The 22,057-nt window shown below is 34.5% G+C and overlaps 1 protein-coding gene across 1 annotated transcript in view; it reads right to left on the bottom strand.

Moving 5' to 3' along the window:
- DCAF10 (DDB1 and CUL4 associated factor 10) overlaps positions 1 to 22,057 on the bottom strand; it is a 55,366-nt gene that overhangs the window by 18,477 nt on the left and 14,832 nt on the right. The window contains exons 2-3 of the mRNA XM_006063477.4: positions 21,725 to 21,838; positions 1,949 to 2,146 (exon numbers count right to left, since the gene is read on the bottom strand). Of these exons, the coding sequence (XP_006063539.2) occupies positions 1,949 to 2,146; positions 21,725 to 21,838 (312 nt within the window). The remainder of the gene's footprint in view (positions 1 to 1,948; positions 2,147 to 21,724; positions 21,839 to 22,057) is intronic.

Below are 22,057 nucleotides of genomic sequence, written 5' to 3'. Positions count from 1 at the left end.
TTCTGTTTCTTGTAATATTTGGTAGAAGTCACCTGTAAAACTGACATGCTGCTGTTTAATTAGTAGCTATGTTTTAATTGACTTTTTTTTCTTTCATTTCTCTAATGGTTAAAGCAGAGGTGATGTTCAGAATATTTAAATAACCAGCCCTACATGAAAACTAGTCAGAGTTGATGCTGGAATTGGATCCTGAGTTTCAGAGCTTCAGTGCTGGAACTGGATCCTGCAATTAGTTTACTATTTAAGAGTGACTTCGGCTACTGGATCATAAAGAGAGATCTTGAGAGAGGTATCTCCAGAGAGGTTAGTGGGTACCCAGAGGTGCTAGGATATGACACCTGAGGATGATTCATGACAGTAACTATCTATTAGTTAGTTTGGAAGAAATTCAATCTTTTAACAACCTTTTCAGCTGAACCAGTGCATAATGGTTAAATATCTGTCCTGGTAATGTCTATTTTTTTCTATTCCTTTCTTGATCACTTTTGCAAAGGTGTATTTTTTGGGGTAATCTGTCAGTTTCATCAAAGTTTTCAAGTATATTGGCATAAAAGTGACCTTATTATTTTACTTTATATTGTATTTTTTATCGTCTCTCATTGTTAAGATTGTGTCATCTCTCTTTTTTCCTTAATGTATCTTACCAGAGAAGAACAAGCTTTTAAAAAAATCTTTATTGTACTTTCATTTTCTGTTTCATTAATTTCTGCTTTTATCTTAATCATTTCTATATATCTTTCATCAGATTTATTATCTTTTTCAAGTTTTTTGAGTAAGATGCTTAGTTCATTAATTTTTAGTCTATCTTTTAACTTCACTATGATTTTTTTCTTTGACCCATCAATTATTTAGGACGTAAGTTTATAAGTCTCCAAACCTTGGAATTTTAATTTACCTGTAGTTATTTAAACTATACTGATATCAGAGAAAAGATTTGTGTGATAACAATTCTTTGTTACTGGTTGAGACGTACTTTGTAGTCCAGAACACACTCAATTTTTGTACATGTTCAAACTCTGCTTCAGAGGATGTATTCACTATTTGGCAGCAGAATTCTACATCTGCCAACTAAGTCAAGGTTATTAATAACATTAAAATCTTCTAAATTAAAAAATAATTAGTTCTAAGTTTAAACAGGATGCTTGTCTTAAAGATAATCAGTAGCTCTATGCTTGGCTCAAGCACTATGCATAACTAAAAATCTTTAAGAATATTCCCCTAGTTTTACATTTGAGCGCTAAAAAGAATATTTCAGAAACTTATAATTATTTCCGAAACTTCAACTCTTTCAGTTCTCTATCAGGAGATATTCTATTGAAGTGTTTTAGTGACAACTTAGATGGGATGACTGGCCCACTGTGAAAACTACCCCATGCACCGCAGGATGTTTACAAACTCTGATCTCTGCTGACTAAATGTGAGTGGAAATCCTCTTCTCTTCTCCTGTAGTGACAACTAAAACTGCACCACACATTATGTCTCAACATTCCCCTAACATCAGTACCACTCTAACTGAGAAACTACTCTTTTAATGCATGAAAACAAACTTCAAAATTTACAAAATAGATTTAGAATTGAAGGATCAAAGGAAAACATTTCAGTTCCACAAAGGAAATAACAAAATATTCTTCCTTAAATTCAGGAAACTCATCTTATAAACCAGTTTTCATCATTAACTTGGTCTTGGTTAAGTATCTGGTACTTGGTCTCAAGTACCAAGTACTTGGTCTTTTTTCTATATAATTTTCTCCAAGTTTTTTAGTCATGATATATGACTAAGTGCAAGGAACTAAAGACAGAATCACTTTCTGATTGTTTTTCCCAAAGCCAGTTTCTTTCTTCTAAAGAAACATGAGAGCTAAGACAGAACACCGAGTGTTTTTTTTTTACCATTTTAAAACCATTTTTTTGTTGTTCATAATCCTAACATAGTCTCCTGTTCACAAACCTGTTGGTGTCCCAAATAATGACATTTCCATCAAATCCTGACGTTACTAAGAGTCTTGTATTAGTATCATATTCGATGTTCTTCACCCAGCTAGTGTGACCATGTAAAGTGCATACTTTCGTGTTCAGTTTTCTCAGATCCCATAGGGCTATTGTAGTGTCATCAGAACAGGTGGCAAACAGCCGGTTATCAAGAAATCTACAAAGCAGAAAAGAAAAACTGGTTTATTTAATCTCTTATTAAAGAAAACTGCTGTTACCTAATCAAGAAAACAAACCAAAAAAGGACTACAAACTTACTGTACAAACCCAGTGATTCTAATATATAACAGTAGTAAGTATACTTTACATAACCAGAGGATACAAGGAGTTAATGAGGACCATGTTGTAATTTTATCTACTTGTGTTAAATTATTTTATTGAAAATCAGGAATAGAGGTGGGTGTTTAGAGAACAATGCTAGAGAAAATGAATTTTAGAATCTATATAGGAAACACACATGGTAAGAGACAATAGGAGACAAAGGAGATTTTGAATACTTAATTGCAGGTGAAACATGTTAAGCATAAAGTGTTCAAAATTATGACAAATATTTACTTTGCTACAAATAACATCGCTTTCTATTTAGTGTACATTTCTCTTTAAAATATATTTACATATATACAAAATCAATTCAAAGTGAAAATGAAAGTGTTTAGTCACTCAGTTGTGTCCTACTCTTTGTGACCCCATGGACTATAGCCCACAGGGTCCTCTGTCCATGAAATTCTCCAGGCAAGAATACTGGAGAGAGTTGTCATTCCCTTCTCCAGGGGATCTTCCTGACCCAGGGATCTAATCTGGGTCTCCTGCATTGCAGGCAGATTCTTTACCAATTGAGCCACCAGGAAAGCCCAATTAATTCAAAGGCATTCCCCAAATAACTCACTTCTAGGACAATGAAGAAGAAATGGAAAAATTCTTAAAAAGGTACAGTCTTGAACCAAGATTAAACCAGGAAGAAATAGAAAATACGAACAGATCAATTATCAGTAATAAAATTCAATCAGTAATTTAAAAAGTCCTCACAGGGAATTCCCTAATGACCCAGTAGTTAGAACTCTGCTCTCACTGCTGAGGGCCAGGTTCCATCCCTGGATGGGGAACTAAGATCCTGAAAGCCACATGGCACAGCCAAGTAAATAAATTAATAAATATTTTAAAATTTAAAAATAAAAATAAAAACTCCCCACAAACCAAAGTCCAGGACCAAATGGCTTCACAGGTGAATTCTACCAAACATTTAGGGAAGAGTTAAAATCTATCCTTCTCAAACTATTCTAAAAAATTGCAGAGGAAGGAACACTCTCAAACTCATTCTATGAGTTCCTGATACCAAAACCAGTCAAAGATATCACATGCACATAGTAATTACAGGCCAGTATCACTGATAAACACAGATGCAAAAATCCTCAACAAAATATTAGCAAACTAAATCCAACAATATGAAGAGGATCATACAACATGATCAAGTCAGATTTTATCCCAGGGATACAAAGATTTTTCAATATCCACAAATCAATGAGTGTGATAAATCACCTTAAGAAATTGAAGAATAAACACCATACGATCATCTCAACATATGCAAACAAATCTTTTGATAAAGTTCAGCATCCATTTATGATTAAAAACTCTCCAGAAAGCAGGTATAGAGGGAATCTGGCTTAATATAAGGCAATATATGACAAAGCCACAACATCATACTCAATGGTGAAAAGCTGAGGGCATTTCCTTTTACCACATTATCGATCAGAGACGTATCAATATGTCTTTTGTTATCCCAAAATTATTTATCAGAGACATTTCAATATTCATTTACATAACAAACTGCCAGCCACAGGCATTAGTTTCTGCAAAAATCCCCCAGTCAATAATGCGTTAAGATCAGAAACAAAACAAGGATGTCCATTCTGAAGTCCTATCCACGGCAATTAGAGATGAAAAAGAAATAAAAGGACTCCAAATAAGAAAGGAAAAAGTAAAACTCACTGCTTGCAGATGACATGATACTACATAACAGAAAATCCTAAAGATACCACAGAAAACTATTAGAGCACATCAACAAATTTGGTCAAGTTGCAGGATACAAAATATACAGAAATCTGTTGCAGTTCTATATGCTAACAATGAACTATCAGAAAGAGAAATTAAGGAAACAATTCCATTTACCATCATGTCAAAGAGCATAAAATACGTAGGAATAAACCTACCTAAGGAGATAAAAGACCTATACTTAGAAAACTATAATACACTGATGCAAGAAACTGAAGATGAGAAGACGACACAGAAAGATATGTGTCCTTGGAATAGAAGACCTACTATTATTGTTAAAATGACCATACTGTCCAAGGCAGTCTACAGATTCAATGCAATCCCTATCAAGATACCAATGGCATTTTTCACAGAAGTAGAACAAATAATTTTAAAATTTGTATGGAAACACAAAGACTCCAAATAGCAAAGAACAGAGGTGGAAGATTCATGCTTTCTGACTATACTGTGCTGTGCTTAGTCACTCCTCGTGTCTGACTCTTTGCGACCTCATGGACTGTAGCTTGCCAGGCTCCTCTGTCCATGGGGATTCTCAATGCAAGAATACCAGTGGGTTGCTATGCCCTCCTCCAGGGGATCTTCCCAACCCAGGGATTGAACTTAGGTCGCCTGCATTGCAGGCAGATTCTTCACCATCTGAGCCACCAAGGCAGCCCTCAGACTATACTACCAAGCTACAATAATCAAAGCACTATAGTACTGGCACAAAAACACACACAGATCAATGGAACAGGATGGAGAGCCCAGAAATAAACCCACATACCTATGGTCAATTAATCTATGAGCAAGAGGCAAGAATATACAACGGAGGAAAGACAGTTTCTTCAATAAGTAGTGCTGGAAAACTAGACATGTAAGAGAATGAAATTTGAACATTCTCTAACACCATATACAAAAATAAATTCAAAATGGATTAATGACCTAAATCTAAGACCAGATACTATACAACTCCTAGAGGAAAACATAAGGCAGAAGAACACTGTTTGAAATAAAACACAGCATTTTTTTTTTTTCTGATCTGTCTCCTAAAGCAAAGGAAACAAAAATAAATAAGATCTAAGTAAACTTAAAAGCTTTTGCACAACAAAGGCGACCATAAACCAAATGAAAAGACAACCCACAAAATGAGAGAAAATATTTGCCAACGATTTGACCAACAAGGGATTAATCCCCAAAATATACGAAGAGCTCACACAGCTCAAAATCAAAACAACAACCCAATCAAAAAAATGAGCAGAAAATCTAGACATTTCTCCAAAGAGGGCATACCAATGGCCAGAAAGCACAAGAAAAGATGCTAATATTTTGAAAAACATGCTGCTGCTGCTGCTAAGTTACTTCAGTTGTGTCCAACTCTGTGTGACATGCTGGACACTGCTAATTATTAGAGAAATGCAAATCAAAGCTACAATGAGGTACCAATCAGAATGGCCATCAACAAAAAGTCTACAAACAATAAATGCTAGAGTGGGTGTGGGAAAAAGGGAACCCTCCTACACTATTGCTGTGAATGTAAACTGGTACAGTCACTATGGGGTACATTATGGAGGTTCCTTAAAAGTCTAAAAACATAACTGCTATATGATCCAGCAGTCCCACCCCTAGGCATATATCTAGGAAAAAACCATATTTTGAAAATATTTGGGACATGCACCCCAATGTTCACTGTAGCACTATTTACAACAGCTAAGACATGGAAGCAACCTAAATGTCCAGTGACTGATGAATGGATAAAGAAGATATATATATACAGGGTTGGCCAAAAAGTTCATTTGGCCAATCTAATATAATGGAATACTACTCAGCCATAAAAAGAAAAGAAATGATGCCATCAGCAGGCACCATGAATGCAACCAGACGTTATTTCACTAAGTGAAGTGTCAAAAAGAGAAATAACACATGATATCACTTACATGTGGAATCTAAAATATGGCACAAATGAACCTATCTACAGAATAGAAACAGACTCACAGACACAGAGTGATTGCCAAGGGGTGGGGGTGTTGGGCAGAAGAACGATGGACTGGGAGTTTGGGGTTAGTGGATGCAAACTAATATATTTAGAATGGATAAACAACAAGGTCCTACCTGTATACCTTGTATATCACAAGGAACTATATCTAATCTGGTGGGATAAAACATAATGGAAAAGAACATTAAAAAAAGAATGTATATATGTATATAACTGAGTCACCTATACAGCAGAAATTAGTACAACATTGTATAAATCAATTATACTTCAAATTTAAAAAAAAGACGTGGTACATATATACAATGGAATCTTACTCAGCTATAAAAAACAATGAAATACTCTAGAATTCAGTATTAAAAATATATGCATAGAAATAATACAAATATTAAGAAACACAAATAGAAAAAAAAAGAATGAAATAATACCACTTGGAGCAACATGAATGGTCCTAGACAGTATCGTGCATGTGTGCTCAGTTGTATCCAACTCTTTGCAATCCCATGGATTGTAGCCCACCAGGCTCCTCTATACATGGAATTTTCTAGGCAAGAATACTGGAGTGGGTTGCCATTTCCTACTCCAGGGGATCTTCCTGACCCAAGGATTGAACCTGTGTATCTTGTGTCTCCCGCAATGGCAGGCAGATTCTTTACCACTGTGCCACCTGAGAAGCCCAATAGATTATCAAACTAAGTGAAATAAATCAGTCAGAAAAAGACAAATACCATATAATGTCACTTATATGTGTGGAATTTTGGAAAAATGATATAAAGGAACTTATTTACAAAACAGAAATAGACTCATAGCCTTAGAAAACAAGCTTATGGTTACCAAAGGGGAAAGAGGGTAGGAGTTTGGGATTAACATATACACACTTCTACATATAAAACAGATGATCAACAAGGACCTATATATACATACATACATATACACACACACATACATATATATACACATATACATACATACACTTAACTATGTATATATAAAAACCTAAACTACTCTGCTGTACACCTGAAACTAATACAATATTGTAAATCAACTATAGTCTAATATAAAATAAAAATTGTTTTTTAAATGAAAAAAAGGACTTAGGGTTGGAAGATGTTGTTCCTTAGTGATTATATATATTTCAAAATAATTTTATGGCTATGTATAATTTGTGAACCACATTAATAAATTAATAAAAAAAATTTTTTAACTTAAAGACTTTTGTACAGTAAAGGAAATTACTGACAAAATAGTTTGAAAAGACAACCTACTGAATGGGAGAAGTTACTGCAAATGATATGACTGTTAAAGGGTTAATATCCAAAATATATAAACAGCCTACACAACTCAACATAAAAAAACAAACAACCCAGTTAAAATATGGGCAGAGGAAACAGACATTTTTCCAAAGTTGAAATGCAGATGGCCAACAGGCACATGAAAAGATGCTCAATATCAATAATAATCAGAGAAACATAAATTTAAAAATCACCATGAGGTATCATCTCATACTTGTCAGAATGGCTCTCATCAAAAAGAACAGAGATATCAAATGTTGGTATATATGTGGAGAAAAAGGAACCCTCATACACTGCTCATGGGAATGTATGGATACAGGCACTGTGGAAAACAGAGGTTTCTCAAAAAACTAAATTAGACCCATGTGACCCAGAAATTCTACTCCTGGATATATATCTGAAAATAAAATTCAAAAATATATATGCACTCCAATGTGTACAGCAGCATTATTTACAACTGCTGTGATATGAAAATAACCCATGTGTCTATCAACAGATGAATGGATAAAGATGTGGTGTATATATATATGGAATACTACTCAGACATAAAAAGGAATGAAATTTTGCCTACAGCAAAATGGATGGACTTGGAGGGCATTATGCTAAGGGAAATAAGTCAGACAGAGAAAGACAAATACTATATGATATCATTTGTAAGTGGAATCTAAAAAATACAACAAATTAGTAAATAAAAAAAAAAAGAAGCAGATGAACAGATACAGAAAATAAACTAGTGGCTACCAGCACTGCGAAGAAGGAAGCAAGGAGGGGCAGAAGAGGGATAGGAAGGGGAAAGGGGAGGGTTTATTACGGGATTATATGAAATCATCTATGTGAAACTTTTTAAAATTGTAAAGTAAAAGTGAAAGTTGCTCAGTCGAATCTGACTCTTTGTGACCCCATGGACTATACAGGCCATGGGATTCTCCAGGCCAGAATACTAGAGTGGGTACCTGTTCCCTTCTCCAGGGATCTTCCCAACTCAGGGACCGAACCCAGGTCTCCCACATTGCAGGCGGATTCTTTACCAGCTGAGCCACCAGGGAAGCCATTAAAATTGTAAAGCACTACAGAATTTTTAAAATCTTTCGTTCACCAAAAAAGAGGGAAAACATGCCATCATTTTTAATCTATTAAACTGGAGTGGGTAGCCATTCCCTTCTCCAGGGTATCTTCCCAACCCAGGGATCAAACCCAGGTCTCCTGCACTGCAAGCAGATTCTTTACCATCTGAGCCATCAGGGAAGCCCATTATTTCAAATGCATTCCCCAAATAATCTCACTTAGCGACATTTTACTAGGATCAGTCAAGATTACAAAATAATTAACAGTTTTCCAAGGCAAAAGAAATGAAAGACAAAATAGATAAATGGCACTTATGCAAACTTATAAGCTTTTGCATAGCAAAGAAAACCATAAACCAAACAAAAAGACAACCTACGGACTGGGAGAAAGTACTTGCAAATGTGACCTCCAAGGGCTTAATTTCCAAAATTTACAAAAGCTTGTACCACTTAATAATAAAAAACCCAATAAAAAAATGGGCAGAAGACCTATACAGACATTTCTCCAAAGAAAACATCTAGATAGCCAATAGGCACATGAAAAGATGTTCAACAATGCTAATTAACAGAGAAATGCAATTCAAAACTACAATGTGGTATCCCCTTACACCAGTCAGAATGGCCATCATTAAAAAGTGTACAAATAATTAACGCTGGAGAGTATGTAAAGAAAAGGGAATCTGTCTACATTCTTGGTGGGAATGTAAACTGGTATAAGCACTATGGAAAACAGTATGGAGGTTCCTTAAAAAACTAAAAACAGAATTGTCATATGATCCAGCAATCCCATTCCTGGGCATATAGCAGAAAAAATCTAATTCAAAAAATTATATGTACCCCAATGTTCATAGCAGCATTATTACAATAGCCAAGACACAGAAGCAACCTAGATGTCCATGGACAGATGAATGAATAAAGAGGATGTGATAATACATACATATATAGAGGAATACTACTCAGCCATAAAAAAGAATGAAATAACACCATTTGCAAACATGGATGGACTTAGAGATTATCATACTAAATGAAGATAACAGATGATATCACTCATATGGGGAATCTAAAAGATGATATACAAATAAACTTATTCACAAAACAGAAACAGACTCACAGCCCAAGAAAACAAACTTATGGTTACAAAAGGGGAAAGTGGGGTGGATAAATTAGGAGTTTGGGATTAGCAGATACAAACTATTATTTATAACACAGATAAACAACAAGATCCTACTGTATAGCACAGGGAACTATATTAAATATGTTGTAATAAACCATTATGGAGAACATGAAAAGAATATATATAACTGAATCATTTGCTGCACCCCAGAAAACAATACTGTAAATCAATTATACTTCAGTAAAAACAAAAACACAATTAAAATACTCTGTAATTCAGATTTTAATTATTTTACATTAATTTCTCAATCAGTGGGAATATATTTACAAATATTTAAAAATTATAACCTATCACATTTTAATTTCTGCTTAATTCAATATTAGGATGCTTTCTCTAACATATACTATTGTATGTAACTACCTTATCTCTCAAAGAAAAGAATTCCTCCAAGATAAAATTATATAGAATTATTTTCTATCAGAAATCAATATCCACAAGCACCATAATGGCCTTCCTGAAACAACAATTTAAAAAATTCCAGGCTTTTGTACAGGCTGTTTCTGCTACCTGAAACCACATTCTCCCGATTTCTTGACCTGGATAACACTTATTTCCTTTTTAATACTCAACAATTAGCCCTTCTAGGAAGACCTCTCTCTATATCCAGTCTGGGCCAGATTTACTGATCGTCTAATTTCCCAAAGCACTCTATACTTCTATCACAATACTTAATGTTACAGTGTAAGGGAATAACTTTAAAAGGCTATAAACTCCTTGAAGGCAGGCAAAACCTGTGTGCATAACTCATGGTTAGATCTTGTAGTACCCAACACACACAGTCCTACTCACAAATTCACAAATATTTATTAAATGAATGAGCACTTCACTGCCTAGTGGAGAAGGTATTATAAATATATAGCTATACAAAATAAATATGTTGAGTAAGCAAAGAAAAGAGGACAGTTAGTAAATGTTTCATGGTAGTGTCATTTGAACTTGTTTTTTTAAAAAATGAGCAGCAACTCCCTAAGGGCAAGGGGTAAGCAAAGGTACAAAGATATGCACAGGGATGTTGTACTCTGAGGCAACAGCAGTTAGATGTGCTGTGTGTGGAAAACTAGAGACAAGTAGAGCATAAATCATGGAATCATTCTATAGTGATTCCCAATAACTATTTCTTAATTATAAATACATATCCATTGAAAGTATTTTTTAAATGGAAAAAATCCACTACCAAAAATAACCACTGAAATTGATATTTAGCTTAATTCACCATATCCCATGCTTAATATTATTTTATAAATATTTTACATGTCATTATTTATTGACAAAATAATTTTTAATGGCTGAATAGCATTCACTATGAATGAATCATAATCTTTTCTCTTTTTTAAACTAACTTGCAAATTGCTGGATATTTAGATTGCTGCCAATTTACTATTCAAAACACTATGATAAACATCCTAACAGTCAAACATTAACCACATTCCTAGTTATTTTTCTAAATACATTTGCAGGAAAATGTATTGCTAAGTAAAAAGGGACTTTTTAAATGTAAGGCTTTTGAATATAAATAGCCAAATTGTCCTCAAAAGAACATACTAATAATAGCCAGTTCCACGAGCAGTTAGAATAGTGTCTGTTTCTCCAAACCCTTCCCAAACAAGTTATTTATATATTAATTCTATTAAGTGCAAGGAAAAAAATATCATCTTGTTTTAAGCGGAAATATTTATTCTTGGTAAAGTTAAACTTTTTTCATATTAATTGGAATATTATATTTCTTCTGGGAATTGCTATTCCATATTCCTTACTGATTTCCCTCTTGCAAAATGAGTTATAAAATCTGTTTGTAATAAGGATAATATACTTCAGTTTTTCAAATACAGCATGCTGAATGTTTTACATATGTTTCTATCTTTAAATGTGATTTATAGTTTTTACTATATGAAAATTTTAATTATATTGTCAAATCCATTTTTCCCCTTATAGTTTTAAATTTACTGATGAGGCTTTTAATAGTATTTCAAAGGCTTTCACACTTGACAGGAATTATATGATTTTAAAAAATACAAAATGACAAAGGCTAATGAAAAGTCAAACTTTTTAAACTGATTATCATCATAAAAGCATCTTCATACATTTGAAAAATTTAGGGAAAAAAACCTAAGATATTTTATTTAGTATAGAAAGAACATAATGTACATATGGATTTAAAACCCCAGTGGGATTATATTGCTGTAGACCATACCAGTCCACCCTGAAGGGTTTTAAGCAAGAAAGTAACATGATTGGTTAAGACTTTCAGAAGAATCTCTGAGCTGACCAGGTTCCAAAAGTATATTCATAAAAAATAAAATAAAGTGAGGGATCAGTTTAAAAATTTTGTCAATAAGGTCACTGAAAAAAATTACCATTGTTGCATAAAAGGATATTTTAATACTGCAGAAAATATAATCTTGGAAAAAAGTTAGTAATTTTGAACTGAGTAAGTTTAATGAAAAATTCAATACTTCGACTTTAGTTTTCTCATTTTTTGCCTCAAAATACATGTTCAGTTATTCAGTCATGTCCAACTCTTTGCAACTCTATAGACCTATAGACTGCAGCACGCCAGGCTTCCCTGTCCTTCACAATCTGCTGGAGTTGGCTCAAACTCATGTCCACTTAATCAGCGATGCCATCCAACCATCTCATCCTCTGTTGTCCCCTTCTCTTGCCTTTGCCTTCAGTCTTTCCCAGCATCAGGGTCTTTTCCAGTGAGTCGGCTCTTTGCGTCAGGTGGCCAAAGTATTGGAGCTTCAGCTTCAGCATCAGTCCTTCCAATGAATATTTAGTGTGGATTTCCTTCAGGACTGACTGGTTTGATCTCCTTCTGCTATACAGTGCTGAAAAAAATAAAGACTTGTGTGTCTTACAGGTGTAAGAAAGGAATGAAGGAAGATGACTGATGATAAGAACTCCTAAAAGTATTGGAGCTTCAGTTTCAACAACAGTCCTTCCAATAAATATTCAGGGTTGATTTCCTTAAGGACTGACTGGTTTGATCTCCATGCAGTCCAAAGGATTCTCAAGTTCTCCAGCACCACAATTCGAAAGTTATCAACTCTTCAGCACTCAGTCTTCTTTATGGACCAACTCCCTCACATCCACACGACTCCTGGAAAAACCACAGCTTTGATATATTGACCTTTGTCGGCAAAGCACATGAGCTCAGTCAAGTCCAACTCTTGGTAACCCCATGAACTGTAGCCCACTAGGCTCCCATGTCCACGGAATTTTTCAGGCAAGATCACTGGAGTAGGTTGACATTTCTTCATCAGGGGATCTTTCCGACCCAAGGATTGAACCCATGTTTCCTGTGTCTCCTGCATTGGCAGGCAGATTTGTTATCACTGCACCACCTGGAAAACCCTAAAGTTATGTCCCTGTTTACACTGCCTTGGTTTGTCACAGCTTTCCTTCTAAGGAGCAAGTGTCTTAATTTTATGGCTGCAGTCACCATCTACAGTGATTTTGAAGCCGAAGAAAAGAAAATCTGCCACTGTTTCCATTCTTTCCCCATCAATCTGCCATTAAGTGAAGGGACCAGATGCCATGATCACAGCTTTTTGAATGCTGAGTTTTAAGCCAGCTTTTTCACTCTCAAGAGGTTCCTTAGTTCCTCTTTACTTTCTGCCATTAGAGTGGTATCATCTGCATATCTGAGGTTGTTGATATTTCTCCCAGCAATCTTGATTCCAGCTTGTGATTTATCCAGCCCAGCATTTCTGCATATGAGTTAAATAAGCAGGGTGACAATATATAGCCTTGTCATACTCCTTTCCCAATTTTGAACTAGTTAGTTCCATGTCCAGTTCTAACTGTTGCTTCTTGACCAGCATACAGGTTTCTCAGGAGACAGGTAAGGTGGTCTGTACTCCTATCTCTGTAAGAATTTCCCAGTTTGTTCTGTTCCACACAGTCAAAGGCTTTAGCATAGTCAATGAAGCAAAAGTAGATGTTTTTCTGGAATTCCCTTGTTTTCTCCATGATCCAACAAATGTTGGCAATTTGATCTCTGGTTTCTCTGCCTCTTCAAAACCCACTTTGTACATCTGGAAGTTCTCAGTTCATGCACTGCTGAAGCCTAGCTTGAAAGATTTTGAGCAAAACCTTGCTAGCATGTGAAATGAGTGCAACTGTATGGTAGTTTGAACATTCTTTGGCATTGCCCTTCTTTAAGGACTGGAATGAAAAGTGACCTTTTCCAGTCCTGTGGCCACTGCTGAGTTTTCCAAATTTGCTGGCATAATGACTGCTGCAGTTTTAGCTGCATCATCTTTTAGGATTTTAAATAGCTCAGCTGGAATTCCATCACCTCCACTTGCTTTGTTCATAATAAGGCTTCGTAAGGCCCACTTGACTTCACACCCCAGGATGTCTGGCTCTAGGACATAATGTGTGCTCAGGTGACAAGTGGTGTCAGACTCTTTGCAACCCCATGGACTGTAGCCCATCAGGCTCCATTATCTATGGGATTTCCCATGCAAGAATACTGGAATGGGTTGCCATATACCTCTCCAGGGCATCTCTCTGACTCAGGAATCGAACCTGCGTCCCCTGTACTGACAGGCAGATTCTTTACCTCTGAGCCACCAAGGAAGCCTAGGATATAATAGAACCCCATTTAACTCTAATACATGACTATAGGAGCTCTGGATAAATTGAGGTTTTCATTTTCAGAGGATAACAGCAACTGAAATTGAATTTTCTTAAAACAGGTACCAACATTTCATTGTACAAGGGAAATGTATCTTAAAACCAAAATCATATAATAAGCCTTTTTGCATTTAATTATATGCAAATTCTTAGAAAGAGAATAAGTTAAATGTATGGGTTTTTACATAACATTTCCTATGAAATTATGATGCAGAATATGACATCCTTACTTTTGAATTTTGTACTATAATAAAAAGAGGGCCATTTCTGTATAATATTCAAGATCTTCATCAATTTTCCCAAAGGCCTTTCCCTTAGTCCTATGAGATATTCACTTAATTCTCTGAAGTTTCTATCATGTCATCAATTCTGTCATTCTCTTTTTTGTAACTGATAACTGGTCTAACTCTATCATATCCTCATTTGCCAATGATTTTGACCAGTTCATTAATATCACTTCTCAGGGTCTTGCAAAATTGTACATCCTTTACAAGATCAGAAATTTCATGTTCCCCATGATAAGGACTGTACCCACATTATATTGTCTGAAATGTAACAATCAGAAAAAGACCAACAAAGACAGTAGGAAGGAAAAGAAGATCCTAGAATATTTAAATGGGCACTGATTTTTTTAACTGCCATGTTGCTAAGTAAATAGTCTTATGATAACTTCACTTCCTCTTGCAACCTCATAACTAGGGAACCTTGATTATTATATGGACTCAAATCCTCATACAGAGTCCTCATGAATGAGAAAGAAGGCTGTATAATGGGCTTAAGAATTTAAATTACATATTTTCCCCCTGACTTTCACATGAAGCAACAGAAAATACTCTACAAATATCAGTATTTTAACTTTACAAGATAAGCAAACCTCAAAACTAAGAAATGAACTACAAAACAGCACTAAGTATGTGGAAAATGACTATCTAGAACCAAACTGGGAAACGCACGCCTGTACTTCTGAACAGTACACTGAGGTGGTCTAATGGAACTAAGTATGAATTCCAGTTCTATCACTTACTATATATAAGAGCACAGGCAAATCTCTTTATCTGAGTTGCAGTTTCTTCATTCCTTACAAATGGGTACAATATTTGTCTCACATCAGGATACTGTGAGGATTAAACAATATAGTGTATTAAAAGTGCTTCACAAAAGGTTTGGCACATGGTAAGCACTCAAAAAATAGAAGTTAGTATTATTAATAAGTAATGCACACTTAAGCTCATGCCAGAGGATCTTTCTGATGTTTATTCAAAACACTTATGAGATACATACTTCTAAATGGCTTCATAATCTGTTTTTCTAACAGATAAGAAGCAAATTCAAATTTGTGTCAGGTACTAGAGCAAGCACACTGACAGCAGCAGATGAGAACTGATATTGAAAAACAGCACAGATTCTAACAGCAAATTAGTCAGAGGTCATTTTGCATAGTGGCAAAGAACCTGACATGTCTTTTCTGAGATGAGAAATTTTTAAATTGTAAAAATATTAGAAACATAAAGAAAATAATGAAGAATATAACACACACCTGTGATACCCACCACCCAGCTTTATCACATGTGAACGTTTGGTTATCTTTTAGATTTTTTTTTTTGAACATTACAAACAATCAAAGAACCCTGTATATCCCTCCCCAATCCCATTCCCCTCCCTCCCTCTCCAGAGGGAACCACTATCCAAAATTTGTTACTCCCCTTGCAAGTTTTTAATACTATGAATTCACAACTGTATATCCATCCATAAGCAATTTAGTTTTGTTTTGCATTCAACTTATTTTGTCAGTATTTAATGAGCACCCACATGTGGCACAGTTCCAGGTGCTGGGGATAAAGCAGAGAACAAATACATGCCCTCATCAAGTTTACGTTTATTTAAACTTTATATAAATGGTATCACACTGTGTACAGCTCATTCTACAATTTGTTTTTCTGGCTCAATCCTGAATTTCTGAGATACATCTCAGATGCTGATGCTTCTACTTCATTTAACCGATGTATAGTATTCCATTGTATGAGTATACAATTTATTTATAGTCCTCTTGATGGGAGATTTGTTTCCAACTTCTATTACTGACAATGCTATAATGAAACTTCTTTACACATTGCTTTATTCATATGTGGTTTCTTTTAAACAACTGATATTCAATTTTAACCAGATATTGCTAAATTGCTCAAAATAATTTTACCAATTTATACTCCATCAATAATGTCTAAGTGTCTATTTTTCAGCATCTTTGCCAATACTCGTTCTTTATTGCTATTTTATTTGCATTTCCATGATAACTAGTAAGCTTGAAAATCTTTCCATATTTATTGCTCATTTTATTGATATTTTCTCTTAGTGAGTCTCTGCCTATTTTGCTTTAAGGTAATTTATTCATATATTCTGGATACTAATCCTTTTCTTGGCTATGTGCATAGAAAATATCTTCTCCCACCAGCTTATCGCGCATCCTCTCACACTGTTATGTCTTTAGTTACAATGAAGTTCTAAATTTTAATATAGGTGACTTTATCAATCCTTAATGGTTTATACTTGTTTGGTGTGTCTTAAAAAGAATCCTTTATTGTACTTAGAATATAAATATATTCTATATTTCTTCTAAAAACAAAGAAACTGGCAGTTATTTTTAGTTATGATATGAGGTAGAAATCTAATTTCATTTTCATCTTTTATATATATCCGATCAGATCAGATCAGTCGCTCAGTCGTGTCCGACTCTTTGCGACCCCATGAATCACAGCACGCCAGGCCTCCCTGTCCATCACCAACTCCCGGAGTTCACCCAGACTCACGTCCATCAAGTCACACACAAAACCAATCTCTTTTTCATTTCCCCCCACTGGTTTGTAAATAACCTGCTGTCATAAATCAAATTTTCATGTAGGCATGTGTCTGTTTCTGGAAGTTCTATTTCATTTCATTGGTCACTTAATTTATCCCTGTCCTAAGATAAGGTCTGATATCTAGAGGGGTGGGTACTCTTATCATCTCAGTCTTCCTCAAAGTTTTCTCAGACATTCTTGGTGCTTTATCGTTAAGTATGAACTTTTATATCAAGTTTTAAAAAAAAACAACCCTTTAAAAAAAAATTAAAAATAAAAAATCCTGTTGGGATGTTTTATTAAAACTGCACTAAATTCAGACTACTTTAGGGGAAGAACTGACTTCTTTATAATACTGAGTTTTCTCCTCCAGAGATTTGCATTTCTTCTCACAGCACTACTAAGCTGGAACCAATTTAAAATTGCTGGCTGGAGGAGTTTGGACCATATGGCTGTGTGAAGGCTGCATGAAGGCTCGCTTGTGGTTAGTAACTCACAGAGATTTTTGACATGCCTCTACCCAGTGCCACAGTCTAGATAAACAAGGTGGTTTATTTCTAGAAAACCTTAATGCTGAAACTGTAGCCCTTTGCAGAATTTGTAGCCCCAGTCTTATGCATAGTTTTCTACTAGACTCCTCACCTTGAACTGGATGTAGAATTAACTCTCCTGTCCTTTGTACTTCTCATACCTGTCAAAACAGAAACTCAAAGAGTCACAGGCATTTAGCAGATGCCTCCAGGGTAAAAGCCAGCTGAATACATGTTTACTTCTTTGCATTCTTGCTTCCACTTCATATTTGGCCCTAGGAGTCCTTACTTTCTTATCAGCTCAACTCTACATTAAAACAATATTAAAGAAAAATTATCCAACATTTCTGTTTTAAGCAGAAAGGTTATTCAAAGTATTTAAAATCTTTTACAACTTAATTTTTATTTGCTTGATTTACCAGTTTTTGTACAGAACTGTATTAAAACCTCTTACTATGATTATAGACATGTATTAGTAATTCCTTATTATTCTGTTTTTGCTTTCTTAATTTCAAGTTTTATACAAGTTCATGATTATTATATATGCTTGGTGGATTTTTCTTTTAATATGTAGTTACACTTTATCCTTATCAAAGAAAGCCTCTGGTCTTCCATCTGTTCAACAGGGATAACCTACATCAATTTTCTTTTCCCATTTCTGGGTAGTTTTATTTTTGGTATCTTCATAAAGAGTATATGTGTGATCTTGTTTTTTATTCAAATTTCTGTCTGTTAATAAAGAAGATCAATTCATTTATATGTAAATGTAGACTATTAATATTTTGGACCTATTTCTACTTCTTGTTTTCTATTTATCTTTCCTTTCCTTTGCTTTTTTATTTTTACTTTTTTAAGCTTCCCTTCTGTTTACTGATCAAGTTTTTAATAGTCTCTGCCACCCCCTACCCCACTCTGCTGGTTTGAAAGCTATAAATGAAATTTTTATTAATTTTTTATCATATATATTTAATCATAAATTGTTCTGAAAGAGTCAGAAATTACTTAGTATTTCTATCCTCTTCCTAAACATGATGTGAACCTTAAATGTTATACCTTCCCACTGAACAAATCTCCTTCACCCATACAACCTATTTGTTGTCACCATCCAGAGCTACAGTGTGCAATTTGGTAGCCATTAGACACATGTTGCTTTTGAGTCCTTAATATGTGGCCAGTCTGACTCAAGATGTGCTCTAAGTTTAAAATATACACTGGATTTTGAAGATTTAGCATGAAAAAAAAAAAGGAAGTAAAATATCTCAGTATTTTTAATACTGATAGCATGTTGAAATAACATTTTAGGCATATTGGAGCAAATAAATTATTAAAAATTAGTGTCTTTATGTGACTACCAGACAATTTTTAAGATAGTGCTGATCTAGAGCTTTCATTATAACTTTGTTTTAAATGCACCTTCTTCCCCCTAAAATCCTAACCTACCTTCTATTAATAATAACATTTATAATTATTATATATAATTGAAATTATTTATCCTAGAATAAGAATTTATCTGGATATGAAATGGTATCAAACATTACTTTGTCTTGCTGCTGCTGCTGCTAAGTCGCTTCAGTCGTGTCCGACTCTGTGCGACCCCATAGACGGCAGCCCAGCAGGTTCCCCCGTCCCTGGGATTCTCCAGGCAAGAACACTGGAGTGGGTTGCCATTTCCTTCTCCAATGCATGAAAGTGAAAAGTGGAAGTGAAGTCACTCAGTCGTATCCGACTCCCAGCAACCCCATGGACTGTACTGATATTTAAGGTATTACTCCTTTTTCTTCTAGCATCAACTATTGGTGATAAGAAATCAGGTAGTTTAATTATCATAGCTCCATAGATAATCTGGCTTCTAACTTTGGTGGTAAGATTTTCTTTATTTTTGATATCCTAGAGTTTCATCACAACCTGTCTAGATGTGAATTTATCCTTGTTTAACCCACTAAACACTACAGTTTACTTTTAATTCAAGAATTCAGGTCTTTTTTCAATGCAAAAAATTCTCAGCCTTTGTGTCTTCAAAATTTAGTTCTCCTTCAATCTCTGCAACTTCTTTTTTTCTGTATTTGATATATTACATATCTCAATTAATCTCTACGTAAAATTCTTAGTAATATTTTCCAACCCATTAATTCTCTCATCAGTGGTGTACAGGGTAATAATTATCCCATCTATTAAGTTTTTTAATATACCAACTATATTTTTAATTTATAAAAGTTCTAGTTACTTCTTTTCCATATTAACCTATTCTTGTTTCATCTCTTTTGTTTCATAATTTTGAGCTCTCTATTAATGGAAAGTATCTGGGTTTTTTTTTTTCTGTTAACTTATTTGAGCATCCTAAAAATGCTTTAAAGTGTCTTCCAATCAATGGAATACTATGCAGCCGTTAAAAAGAATAAAATCATCCCATGGGTACAAATATGGAATGATCTCTAAATATGTCATTAAGTGAAAAAACCAAGGTATGTATTAGTATGTGTAGAATGCTACCATTTATATAAAAGTGTGTATATATATATATATATGTGTGTGTGTGTGTGTGTGTGTGTGTGTGTGTGTGTGTGTGTGTGCATGTATGAGTGTATGTGTATATATGTTTGTACATGCATAAACTATTTCAGAAAAGATACCAAGAAACTGGTAATAGTGGTTGCCTCTGGGGAGAGGAACTGGGTGGCTAGGGGACAGAGGTGGGAGATAGACTTACTTTTCACTGTTTACCCTTTTGTACCTTTGAATTTTGTACCACGTGCATGTATTACCTAGTCAAAAAAAATAAATAATTCATTTTTTAAAATAAAGTCTTTGTTGGACTACTCCATAAAAGTTAATTTCATCTGGAGAAAATGCCTGTTCCAGTTGCTGATTTTGTTATATTAATATTAGATTACCTTAATGAGTTTTAGAATTTTGGTTGTAGACTCCTTTTGAGTAAGAAAGATGAAAAAAACAATTTCTTTCTCTCTTCCTATTTAATGATTTTATAGTTGTCCTGTTTGGATTTCTGGACCCAAATTCACTACTCGGTCTCATTGAGATCAAAGCTTCCAGTTTCATGATGATATTGGAACTATCACATATATACCTTCAATCACTGACTCAGCAATGGCTTCATTCAATTCATGGTCATGAGGCTATACAAATCTTTATCAGCTAAAAGCTATAGCCCCAGGTAATTAACAGCTTTCTCCTTTTTACAGCCTTTCACAAATATGGGACAGACATTCCAACTAAACCCCTGGCTTCATGTAATAATTCTGGTTCTGGTTCCTGCCTCACATGAAATACTTTAGCATTTTTGATTCCGGACAGGAGTTAAACTACTACATGTCAGTGCCAGCCTGAAAACCCAGTGGGCTTGTGTCTTCAGTTCTTTAACAGCTTTTTGTGTATGTTCCAGTCTGGCCACATGGCCACAAAGATGTTTATGTTGTTTCAGAGCCTAGCTGTATCTTTTGTGCTATTTAACCTACTGTTCTATATGTTTGGAGCATTTCTTTTTTTTTGATAATTAAAAGTAATCATTACAAAAGTCATATAATCTCATTATATAGTTTTGAAAACAGAAAACTACTCATAATCCATTCATTCTAATATATCTACTGTAAGCATTTTAAAATACTTCCTCTTTTTCTTCTGCATGTCCTATTTATACAGTTTTTATGATTTTAACCTGTACTATTTCAAGCATTTGTCCATGTTGATATGCAGCATCTGTAATCATCATTTTAATGACTGTGTATTAGTCCACCAAACTATACAACTGTTATTTCCCACATTATTGAGAATTTAAGGAGCTTAAAACAATAAAGAAGTTCTCTGTGCCTATCTGTTTTTTTCCCCTCAACAGTTTGAATCTGGGGGCTGGTGGTGAGAGAGGCTAAGCAATGGCACTGCCCAAAGCATTACAGGACTAACAAAATACATGGCTGAGGTTCATAATGATGGCCCTAAAACACAAAGAGAAAAGGTAAAATTATATGGAAGTGAAAATGCATTTCAGAAAGATTCCAATCCAAAATGGTTAACAGTAACTTTTGTAATTAAAAGGAAAAGTTGCACAATTCACAAATGTGTACCATCTAGTACTGCTGGTCAAGGCATTATAAATTTTCACTAACTTCCAAAACAGAATATTTTGGGTCACATTAATAAAATTTACTTTCTCACAGTAATACTAACCTTATATTATTTACACAGTCTTCATGAGCTTCAGAAAGTGTTTTTATGTGCTTTGAAGATATAGGATCAAAAAGTAGAACTTCAGTCTGTTCACAAGCAACTGTCAGCACTGACCTGGAAGGAAATGACACATTTCTTTTAGTTTATTTAGCATTCTCGTTTTATTGATATTCATCTATTTATGACTATATAAGATATACATGAATAACTTCTGTCCACATTAGTAGCAAATATTTAAAAGATTGAGACTATTCACTGTTCCAAGTAGTAGTAGGAAATACTACTCTCATACATTATGGTGAAGTATAAGCTGGATGCAGCTTGTATGGAGAG

The sequence above is a fragment of the Bubalus bubalis genome, chromosome 3 (genome assembly GCF_019923935.1).
Source record: "Bubalus bubalis isolate 160015118507 breed Murrah chromosome 3, NDDB_SH_1, whole genome shotgun sequence".
Classification (NCBI taxonomy): domain Eukaryota; kingdom Metazoa; phylum Chordata; class Mammalia; order Artiodactyla; family Bovidae; genus Bubalus; species Bubalus bubalis.
This window is presented reverse-complemented; position numbering and strand designations above follow the sequence as displayed.